We start from the raw sequence: 12307 nt of genomic DNA, 5'->3' as shown, positions 1-12307 counted from the left end.
GTACTGTTGCTGTGTCTCAGTTCATGCTCTTCCATACTTAAACTTGCTATTTTGAGTGCCTAAGTGATAGGGCTGAACAATTAATTGCATTTGCGATATTATCGCGATGTAATAAAACAAGATTTTCTAATGGCAAAGGCTGCGATTACACTCTGGTCACACGACACCCACGCGGAAAGCAGTCTGCAGATGCTTCGTTTGCAGGTTACGCTGTACCTTGCCTTCTTGTTGTACAATGGCCTTAAGCTTGACGGAAGCTGACATTACATAAACTTTAGTGTCACACAGGGAATGAAAGTAGCAGCTGCCACCCGCGGGTAACTTGGTGGTGGTGGTGGTGGGTGAAATCGTCGGGCCATCCACAGCTTTGATGGACAGGAAAAATGCAAAAAACAGAAAGACGCGTACAGTAAGGTAAGTGTTTTGTGGTTATCGGCGCCTTCATCACACACACAGCCACCAGTCAGCTCAGGATATATCTGTGAAACGGCGTTTTAAACCAAACTCACATGTCCAAAAGAGGCCCAGTCAGTCCCGAGTTACTGCCCGGTTACAGCCAGTACGCTGCTTACCAGCATCACAGGCTGCAGGGCAGGAGGGGGACTCCGGTGTTGTCGGAGAATTAATAAGCTTGTCTATTAAACAGGAGAGGCGATACTTGGTTTTATTTTCGTTGGCCAACCTTTTCCGAACTGATGATATTATATCATGTTATTTAATGCCATGAGCTTAAAAATTAATCGCATATTAAATCGCAATGGCAATATTGATAAACAAAATCGCAATTTGATTATTTTCCAAAATAGTTCAGCCCTACTAAGTGAGTTCATACTGACTGAATTATGTATGGCGAAATCCAATGCACTATGAGCACATGAATGGTGTACTCACAACGGTCAATACGTTGAGTGTGGATCGCTGGGAACTTCTCACCCTCAGTATTTTATTTTCACAAGTAAATGTATTACTCAGTCATCCACCATAATGGTCTTTGTAGTCCACCAGGTCATTTGCAATTTCCAAACTTATCAATGGATTTTTGCTTCTTCCAAGTATACCAAATAGTTTATTTTGATAGGCCAAACATTTTGCCCATGTCTTATATTTTTATCCTTAATATAACTGATCCAACTGTGTTAGTCCTTCTGACTCTATTTCTTTTACAATCATATAGGGAGTAGCAGGAATTTGAAACTGATGCAAAAAGCACAAATTAGTGCATATGTAAACCCATGGGCCCTCGGGGAGTGAGGTTTACTCCCTGCACAGCCTCGCTGGCTTCCGTCAAACACATACAAGCCTCCCACATGATTTGTGTGTTGAGCATTATCATTGTAAATTACCTATACTGTGTGCTAAAATGGGGAGCGGGGCTTATAGCAAAAGCTCAGTTCATCTTAATGCATTTTTAGATGTCTCATATATATCCAAAATATTCTTCTTCTTTTAATGGAGCATCACCTGAGGATCTCCCAAGTTGTTTTATCAATAGCACACTAGGACACAGACAAACAGAGTCAACACCCAAACACACACACAAAATGTCACCCACTTCCTGTCACATCGTCTAAACTGGCGTCTCAGTAAAAAACACCTGACTTTGTTCTAGTCATTCGCAGCTGCTTCAAAGGCATCGTTAGATTAAAGAGAGCCAGAATACCACGCTTTTTCATCTGTGCTACAGTGCAGCGCTAGGATGCTCAGCTGTTGGAATTTGAATGAGACAGATCTAGATGAGAAGAATGGTTGAACAGGAGTCAGGATATATGGATTTCACATGTTTGGGTTTGTGTTTGGAGCAACATCCTGCTGTGAGAAAAGCTCTAGATTTAAGAGAACAAACACCAACCGAACTCCTCCACTGAGTTTTTCCCCCCTAAGGTTATTAGCTTTGTTTCAAATTTTCCTATTTTTTCAAAAAGTCTATGAATGTCAGATTCATTAAAGAAATAGTTAGAAGTTTTGTGAAATACACTTTTCCCTTCTCTTTAATCTTTAATTTATCTCCTCTTATAACTCTTGGCAAACTACTCCTTTAAGAAAATGTACTGAGTTATCAGTTATCAGGCAATTAACAGCAGTGACTGCATCTATCCAGCATCTATCAATCCAGCATTTAATTTATAATGCCATGTCTCAGTATCTGAAAGACAGACTTTTAAACTTTAAAAATGTCTTCTTTCTATTTTGAGAGATAAGACTGGATTTCTGTGTTAACATCATAGTATGAAACATTGAAGTGTTCCATATTGCACAGAGTTATGGTGGTATTCTGTTGTTATGTCCTCAATCCTCAATGCCTTAGCATTAAGTTATGTATTTTGGTCATGCCATTTTGCTTCATACATGTATGGAAATCCAAGCCCATTTCAGTGTAGACTACCACACGATACCACTGTAACAGATCAACATTCAAATACATCAATTAGTTTTGCCCATTGGAATTAATGATTTATAATGCTAGGTTTACTGTAGTAAATTATTCCTCAGTTCCTGTGCCACTTCTGTCACACAGATATAACTGGTAGGATATTATACAGGGAGATGGGTAGCTGAGAAAAGTGAGTGCAATGCTTACCTGATTTGATGTTATGCATAAAAGCCTAGGCGATGGGGATGCCAGTGATGTCTCTCATTAATTCTTCAGTTCAGTGGGCTGTGGACAGACACAGCAGATTGACAGGGGATGAGGAGACCAGCGTCTCCTTAATGCTTTGAAATGGGAGTATAGTTTAGCTTTGATGCCTCGTATCGCTAAATGGACAAGCACCCCCCACCCCACACACACGCGCGCACAGCCTCCGTGCACCCGTATCCCACCCTCCCCACACACACTGTCAGTCAGTCATCCCAGTGTGAATACATGAATACTGTAAACTGTAGGGACAGGGTAAATTACTCTGTGTGCGATCAAGCTACAAAACATCAAAATGCTTTATGACTTCCTGTTAGTGTGAATATGGAGAACAGCAGGCAGGTGTGGTACTTTTCCAGGTGCAGCAATCATTCAAGTCTCCATTTAAATGTCCCATATGTTCAATTACCAATAATTTTCTTTAACATCACTCACAAATGGATCATGTTTTTAGAGCGTAGCTGATTGCACTGTATTGATCAATGGCAGCACTCGCAAGGGTTTTCCTGCACTATGTATCTTAGATAAACCTGGCTGCCTCCTTTCATGTACTCCTTGCCTAATATCACATAGGATCGAATATATTGTCCTCTGCAGGAAACAATACCTTTTATTCAGAAATAGTGCAATCCAAACATGTCAACGGCTGGACCCAGCATGCATAATACATGGTGGGTGTGATGGAGACATCATCTCTGACTACTCACTGAGCCACATTCAAACTGAATCACTGAAAACTTTGAGGATGTGTGTCTTTGAGGAGGGTAGCAGAAACATCATATGGCTGATATGGACCAAGATTCTACAGTCTCTGTACCCAGTGGTGCTTAGGGTTAAATGCATGCCCCTAATGACAATGCCAAGCTGGAGGTATAATGTTTCCCATGTTAACCGTCTTAGTTAAAAGCTGAGGCTGATGTGAATGTCATTGGTTTTCCAGGTATTTGGTCATACACTAAAGCTTGGACCTGATGATGGCTCGTAATCACAAGTCAGGAAATCACAAGCACTAAAATTACTGAGGGGGACATGAATGTGTATACTAAATTTAATGACAATCCAAGTCTTTCTTAATCATTTTTATTGTCATTGGTTTATTACAAATATTACCATCAACAAATACATAACTCAAGGCCTCTTTAATAAACTTTACAGTGAAAAGTGGCAGGTTTGAGTTGAAAGGCTTCAATATGATACATTTTCTTGACAGCACCTTGTATTGGCCTTTCAAGGGTCGCCACTTAATGTCAAACATTTATCAGACGGACCATAAAAATTAATTTATAATAAATAGAAATAACAGTAAACAATATAAATATGAATCTATTTAATATTTTAAACATAATTGACACATTTATGATTTATATTAAGGGTTGACTCAAGGGAAACTTAAGTCAGTGTTTGAATTAACCTAGTTCATTCAACCACTTGATAGATCAGAGTTTTGACTGTAAGTTGAGGTAAAAATGTCGCAAAAAGCACTCGCAGCTCATGAATAATATGAGCATTTGAGATAGCATAATGATATTTTCAGTGCTTTAAATTGAATGGTTTATTTTTTTCAGATGACTCAAACTCTAATGACAATGAAAGCAGTGTTTTGAGTTGAGCTGTCCTTCAGGGATTTCAAGTTTCTCTCTGGTCCAGAATACATACAGTACAATCAAATTGTGTCAACTCTTACCTCGATGATTTGGTGATACGAAGATAAATAAGACAATAAAATGTTTACAGTACATTGACATCCAGTGTAAAAAAATTACAAAAAGTTACTGAGTTTACAAAGTGTGAAAAATATTGTATTTTCCCCTTTATAAAAAATGCCACTTTGAACGAGGCAAGAAGTCGCTTCATATGCAATTAAATATAAGAGAGGAGAATATAAAGACATAATACATAGTATACATGAAGTTAATGTGTTGGTTCTTCACTTTTTTGTGTCTGTTTGAACCAATATGCTACCAAAATCATCTGCTATCAGAAGCCAGTGCATTACCAAAAAGCCAGTGTAAAAACAGTGAAAAATCACGTTTTGAATGGCTGAGGTCTTGTAATGATAGTTAAAGAATTATTCCAATATTCTTAAAGCGATGGTTACAAAGTTGCCTTAGGGATGCTACAGACATCCTCAGCAGTTTATGTATTTCACCAACTGACACTTTTTTTACATAAAGCAGTAGTTCCTGAAACGCAGACTACATGATACTAAAGTGTTCAGTACTTGAAAATAAGTGGTACTGTATGTGTCCGCTAGACAGTTGTGACCGACAGGAAGGCGTTATGTACTTTGGAACCCTCTGGGATTCTAGCCCCATGGCTCATCAGCTCCTGGATGGTCATCCAGTTATCCAGGATTTTTTTGTTGCGTTTCTTCATCATCTTTTTGTGACTGAGCTCCAAGATATTGATCTCCTTCTTGCCCTCAGCTCCACTGCCTGGCCCCTCCTTTAGACACTCGAGGCGGCTCTTCTGCATGAACTCCCTCCTTTTCCTTTGCTCCCTGGCCCGTGCCAAGTGCTGCTTCCTCTCCTCTTTGCTCCAGTAGCGGCCCATCTTCATCTCACTCATAGCATCGTCATCTGTAGTCATGCCTCCGCTCCTCTCCTCTCGGATCCTTAGTGCCCGCTCCCGTAAAATGCGGTCACGAGCAGGCCTCCGGGCCACGTAGCGTGTGCCGTCAGCACGAACTTTGACCTTCCACTCTAGACGGGGTTCCCCAGGGCGTCCGTTCCGGTGCACGGGATCTCGACAGACGCTGAGCAGACTCAGCTGGCTCTGAGAATACTCCAGGGATGAGTGCTGTTGTAGCAGGTGCACGTAGCTCTGCAACACAGAGAACACAGTTAGCACAGAATTGTCTTCAGAGGTGCCTCACTCAAAGGCATATCAGCATTACGTTGACATGTCTCTTGTTGATTATACCTACCTGAAGTTGCCTGGATCCTCCCTGGCCTTGATAGGGGGTTGTCTGATATAAAGAACCATAGGGAAGCCCCCTCCTGGAATCTCTGGTCCTCCCTTTCTTCTCACACCTCTCATCGTCTGCAGGCAGGGCAGGGTCTGACTCAGACCGGGAAGGGTTGCTCTGGTCTGGGCTACTGGAGATGACAGAGCCTGGGTCTGCTGGCCTGCTACGACTGGGTGTACCCTGGGGCTTGGGGATAGGGATGGGGCTAGAGGGTGCAGAGGAGGCCTGTCTGAGGTTTTTCTGGTTGGTGATGCTGATGCGTCTCTGCAGAGAATGATCAGGAGATCTCTCCATACCCAGTGGTGTCGACCGTGCACTCTCCGCCGTGTTGTAGGCACTTGAGCTGTCTTTCTCTCTGATCTTATCGCTGTCGGACCTCTCTGGATATTCGTGGATATCGGCCAACCTGCCATGACGTTTGTGTCCTGGTGAGCAGGACGTGGGTTGTGAGGGGTCCAGCTGGTGGGTCTGGCGGAGCTGATGCGCCTGCATGATGCTCTGGCACTCGAGCTCAATGCTGCGCAGTTCCTCATTTAGCATCCTCAACTCCTGCTCCACTCCATTCTCTCCTCCACCATCATCTATGCCATCTCCATCCCCTCCTCCTTGCTCAGTGAGACTACACTCTATACTGTGTCGAATGGAGTACACACCACACTCGCTTCCATTCCGGATTTGACACTTCAGCTCCAAGAGTTGCTCGAAGTGATTCTCTAAACCTAGGATCCCACCTCCCCCATTACGCATACTGACTACCCCTTCATGGCCTTGGCCTTTGGACGATGTCCTCGGACCCTGGGTGTCATGTTGCACCATGGCCTCTCGTCTTGTGTGTGGATGATCTGCCCACCATCTGTCTCTCAGGCAATGGGTTGGGGTCCTCTTGTGGAGTCTAGCTAGCAGGGGTTGGTGCTCTGGACTGTCTGTACTGCGTCCAAACCCACTGTCTTTGTCTTGATTGTTGGAAGAACAGGTAGCTGTGTCTGTTGTCATCTCTTCTTCAGCTTGATGCTGGTGTATGGAGAAAAATAAAAACAGTTAGTCCACCTCAAAAGCAATTCCACTCACTTGCAAGAGCTCCTTGTGCTGTTGCAGTTCACGATTGTGCTACAAAGGGCATTGTTGAGTATGAATGATAGGCCAAGTATCCCTAGCAATAACATCCAAATTTATGTCCAATGCCGATGTTCAGTGCCAATTCAAGAAGTAGTGTGCCTTATATGTAGAGAGGCTAAAGGTCTTGGTTGTTGATGACTTTCATGCTGAAGACCAGAGATTGCATCCTGTCATAGACCTGCAGTTAACAACCTTTTATTTACCTTAACCAAGATCTTTCCATATCCTTAACCAGGTGCTTTGGTTTGTTAACCATACCGTAACTATAATTTATTTGCTATAGCAATGGTCTTTCGCAAACCATCCCGAAGTTGCCATGCGCAGATATTGAAAAAGCTAATAAATCATAATAATAATAATTCTTAAAATGTTGGAATTGGACTTTAAAAATGTGACATTGAATGTAATTCAGGGTTTTGTAGAATCATCAGATATTAACATTCTTGCCTGGCAAAAGTGTTGAAATAATGGTAAGGTTGCATAAATCAAATCCTGCGCTCACACTATCCTTCCTCTTCTGGCACTGTTTTTTTATTTAGCCTCTCCTCCCTTCCTACCTTTCCTCCCGCTTCCCCTGACACCGTTTTGCCTCTATATTGGACATTTTTGTCTCTTGTTTTGAGGTATTTCTCTTCTCGCTTATGCTCTCACCTCATCTCCCCTGTCAAAGTTATGTTCTTTGTGCTTCCTCCTCTCCTCCAGGACCTCCATCTTCAGCTCCTCTACAAGCTCCTGTTGCTCGTCATCCAGCCATACCTCCTCCTCCAGCTGAAATCACAACATCTTGTCAGAAACCTGCCTCTCTCTCTCAGTGTTTGCGTGTATGTGCAGAAACTCCAGACAATCACGCTGACAGTTCGAAGAAATGGAAAAGGCACTTAGCAGGCAGCTGTTGTTATTTGACATGACATAGGTTGTCAGGATAGGGGCAGAGAGCCTGTGTAGGTGTGTGTGTCTGTTTACCTGGATTTCTGGTCTTGTCACTAGTAGTATGATGCTCCTTGCTTCTTCACTTGACAACAAGGCAACAGCTTTCTCTCTGTCTTGCACTTCACAGCCATTTATCTGTTCATCAAAGACAAGTATAGATGGTCATGTTAAGAAGAATGAACCTGTTGAAAGCCCCAGCCACATCCATCATCCATTAAACTGACATGAATGAAGATGAGCGCAGAACAGCTAACCATTGTTCACATATTTGCAAGACACACCTTGTGTAATCACATGCTCTCTCTCTCTCTTTCTGCCTATTTTTCTTCCTCCATGTGTCTTCTTCTCCACACTTTTCTTTCTCAGACCCCTCTGTCTCCTCTACCATCTGTCTTTCTTCCTTTGTGCCATGACTTCCTCCAACTACATGCAATCCCAAAGAAAGGTATGGGTAAGCTGCAAACTCGGTAAGGGGAGTCAGTTGCAAGTGCGTAGTCTGACCTCGTGAGAGTCTGCTCTCACCACACATCCAGACATACAATTAACTGTTCTTTGACAGGTGGCGTTCATCTTTTCCTCACTAGAGTAATGAGGCTGTCAGACGAAGATAATAGGGCCAGGACTACAACAGGCCCTGCTCCCCACAATCGTTCACACTACTGGAACACAGAAACACTACAGTGAGAGAATAGAGTGGGGTGCTACATTATACAATAAATATGGAGGAGAGGTTATGTTGATACTCTGTTGTTCCGATTTGGACACTTGACCTATGTCAAGTGTTTTTTACCCCACTGTGTCAGGATGCTACCTCATATTAAAGAATACATTTCCATCGTATTTGGTGACGTTGAGTGTATGCTTTAAAGCTATGTACAGGCTCACTTTCAAAAGGTGTTGTCGCTGCATAGTTTCCCCCCAAACAAAACCACATGGATCTGTAATACAATGGCCCTATCATGCAGAAAAAATGCCTTTACAAACAGGCAGAAGGTGTTTTCAATTAACACATAACTAGTTGGGGGAGATTAGGCCTATGTGAACAGTCATCTACATAATAATAGAAAATACGTAATAGGATATAGATAGCATAGATAGCATAAAAAAAACTACAGAAGACTTGTGTCTGCAGTACACTTAATACAGATACAATCCAAAGTACTTTATATTTATTATATGCTTGCAACATTTTAGTCGTATGTTTTTAGAGAGAACTAGCCACAGTCTCAGACCCTGTACATGTTTTTGCGTAATGACAGAGAGCAGTGCTAGAGATGATGTAGGGCCTGGTGTAACTGCGACTAGGGACTTTAATTTCCCTGGTTAAATGAGGTGATTAAATATACATTTGCCTGCCCAGACTGGAGACACCAGCAGCTTGGATATCCTCTGAAAAGACTGCCTTGCAAGGCTTGGATGATGTACCTTGGCAAGTTTGTTCAACACAGAAAAAAATATCAGCCACGTATTTTGTAAATATGTGGCTGATATGAAAGATAACACCCTGCCAGCGATGTGAAGAGTACTAAGGATTAAAACTATGTGAGTTCATAATATAACCTATAACCTACTTAAGTCACTGAGGTAAAAACACACACCTGTAGAATACGATCTCCTTCCTTGATGCGTCCATCTCTTGCTGCTATACTGTTTGGCTCCACCTGCACAAAAGTGTGTGAAAATCAGTGCTGACAGCTGGTCATTTTGGTTTCTGTATTCTCCACAAAACAAAAAACACCACTCATGTACCACTCTCTGATCACTGCTCTCTTATCTCTGCTGTCAGGAATAAAAGTCAGGTTTTTTTTCATAAAGAGAAGATGCTTATTTTCTCGCTGACAACCTTGTATTTTTCACATGATACAGGCGGGTTTTCACAGGTTGACATATATAAGTGCTTCTTCATATTCATTCAAGCTGGTGACTGACACTGACTGAGGTAACGTGCAAGTCCTTCACATTATAAAGAAGAGCATTTGAGTGAAAGACCACGAGAGACAACTGAGAAAACAAACGATAAAAGTTGCAAGTGTTTATGGCACAGACAATTTTAGTAAACTGGATCAACACATCCCAAATGCATCCCAGTAGATATGCAACAACACTACAAACATAGAATGATAATTTCACAAACTTTGTTGTTCTTGCATTGAAGATCAAGAGAGATAGCTACAAGTGGAAAAAAAAACCTTCAGTGGAAAGGTAGTAAAAAAAATCACGCCTTTCCCACAGTCACACCGATTCTATACAAACATACATTTTAATGAGGGAAATTAGCATTTTTATCCTTTTTATCAAACATACAAAAATAGATGCGTTCTCTTGGTGGGAGACTGCCAATCTGTTGAGGTTCAGCAGGTGCCCGTGTTGTTAGTGGTTTTGTGTTCAGAGTCTTCGGCTGGTTCAAGAAGAACAGTTTTTTTTCACCAGAGAAATAGCTGGTATATATACAAGAGCTAATGCACTGCAGGTCTTTGTGCATCTGCCACTTATATCCCAGCTTTTACTTTTTACACCCTTGCCGTTTTTGTTCATAATGGGATTGAAACTGCACCTGCAGTCAGGCTAAAGATTTTTCTGATTCAGTTTGTAGTGCTTGAAGCCCTCATAATTTCATATAATGCAATAATTTGTTTCCATTTTGTCTTATCATTTGCAAGAGAAAGACATTTATTCTGAGCTGCAAAACTATGTAATATGTTCCCTCTTTGTTTTGTATTTTTGGTATTTGGAGAGTGTGTCATTTAATATACTGTAGGGGGTGGGAAGAAGGCTGTCGCTCAGAGCTAATTCAATTATAACACGTTAAAGGAGTAGGAATGAGAATGGCAAACGGGAATCACATTTCAAACCTGACTTCCTCTTTTGCCATGCGTGGCTCATTCACAGTTGAATTTTATTGGCAAACATTTTTCAGTTCAACTTGATCTCTGCGTCAGGATGTAAAGATGGGAAGTCAAATGGGATTTCATGCCATCTTTTAATAACTTACCGCTCCAAAGGACTGATCACGGGGCCGTGAGTTTGATATAACAATAATGCAGCCTTGTCATGATCAAACCTCATTGGGGAGCGCTTGTTTACAGTCCAGTGCTTATCATTTTATTTTACAATACAGTAAACATTGGTTGGGTAGTAGATAATTATGTGAGCTATAAGTGTCAGTGTAGGAGGACCAAATAACAGCAACATCTGTTCCTACCTGGCTGACATAGATGCCGGTGTCCTCCTCATCGTCCGTCCTGTAGCACAGTGTCAAGCCAAGCTTCTCCTGGCTGTTCTGCCTATACAGCTCCACCTCCTGTCACACACACACACACACACAAAACGAACCAATAATGCTTTAAAAAACATGTTTTCCCATGGTGCACCTGTTATGAGCCTACTCTTTTTCCCCCCCAGTGGATTTGATAGATTCCAAAACCACATCAGTTCAAACATGGAGTTTATTCATCTGTTTTACAGAGCAGCTGGAATGATACCACCCATGGGAGATGAGGTCCAACTTGATTTTTATGCTCCACATTACCGTTACTAATCACTTTGGCGTGTTTTGTTGTTCCGTAGTCATCAAGTTATCAAGTCGTGAAACTGCTTTAGGCAAAAAGAAGCTATTTTCATTTTCTGATGTACAATATCCAGGCAACCTCAGATGTCCACCACTCTCTCTCTTTTACAAACACAGTTTTTTTAATGATATACTATTGAGGACGGTTGCTTTGTGCATTCCCAAGGCCCTAACCCCTAAACCTTGACCATAGCTACATGCCTAACCTCCAAACATCACCAATACGAGCATTAATTAAAATATTTACTGGAGGAAAAACTCAATGATTATGTACATTGAAATGCAAAAGATAAGGATGACTAACAGATGAGTTGTGTTGGAAAATGTACCCACTACTAGCTGTTATTCAGCTGAAGGTTTTGGAAATCAGATTATTAAAGAAAAAGGTGTCTTTTCACTTGTGCAGCACATATACACACAGTTGAAAACTGGTTTAGTCCTCTGGAGTCTGGTTTACAACTTCACCCAGTTTAAGACCTGAAGTTGCAGAAGTTAACTCACTAGAACACAGCACTGTGTATAACACACAGTCCAACAGTGTATTGTAGAGCAATATAAATAAATCACACATTTACTTATGTCACTTTTGGAGACATTACATAGACTTACATTAATTTCCTAAAAACTTACCCTGACACTAACCCTGAATAGGGTCTGCCAGGGAAAATTAAGGCCACATTCGCTAGATTTGCCAAACTGAAGAAATCACAATTCCAAACCATGTAATTACAGAATTACAAGGGATTTCTCAATCACTGCACACCTGTATCAGCCAGCTTCACACGGATAAAACAAGGATAACTTTGGGAGGAAAGCCTTACAAAGACAAAAAAAATAAGCAAAGCTTATAAAGCTGGATTTACAAGGTCGACTATATTGGCAGCCCTGACATTAGCCCAGAGCCTCTATGGCCATGAGGAAACTTGAGGCAGATCCTAGCCCTATCCCTAAACATTGGCCCAAAAATCCACCTTTTCCCCAATTGGGTACACGACAAATTGTCCCCAATCAACTGGTCTTCAGTCTGAAATGTGTCCCCGAAAGGTAGCATAAGTCAGACACCCCCCCCCCCCCCCCCCCCCCCCCCCCC

At 41.8% G+C, this 12307-nt stretch overlaps 1 protein-coding gene across 1 annotated transcript in view; it reads right to left on the bottom strand.

Annotated features, from left to right (window-relative positions):
* Positions 1 to 3699: 3699 nt before the first annotated feature.
* pdzrn4 (PDZ domain containing ring finger 4) overlaps positions 3700 to 12307 on the bottom strand; it is a 37980-nt gene continuing 29372 nt past the window's right edge. The window contains exons 4-9 of the mRNA XM_046072149.1: positions 10852 to 10950; positions 9248 to 9310; positions 7683 to 7784; positions 7371 to 7487; positions 5562 to 6614; positions 3700 to 5458 (exon numbers count right to left, since the gene is read on the bottom strand). Coding sequence (XP_045928105.1) covers positions 4886 to 5458; positions 5562 to 6614; positions 7371 to 7487; positions 7683 to 7784; positions 9248 to 9310; positions 10852 to 10950 — 2007 coding nt within the window. The 3' untranslated portion in view covers positions 3700 to 4885. The remainder of the gene's footprint in view (positions 5459 to 5561; positions 6615 to 7370; positions 7488 to 7682; positions 7785 to 9247; positions 9311 to 10851; positions 10951 to 12307) is intronic.

This window comes from Micropterus dolomieu, linkage group LG16 (assembly GCF_021292245.1).
Source record: "Micropterus dolomieu isolate WLL.071019.BEF.003 ecotype Adirondacks linkage group LG16, ASM2129224v1, whole genome shotgun sequence".
Taxonomy (NCBI): domain Eukaryota; kingdom Metazoa; phylum Chordata; class Actinopteri; order Centrarchiformes; family Centrarchidae; genus Micropterus; species Micropterus dolomieu.
This window is presented reverse-complemented; position numbering and strand designations above follow the sequence as displayed.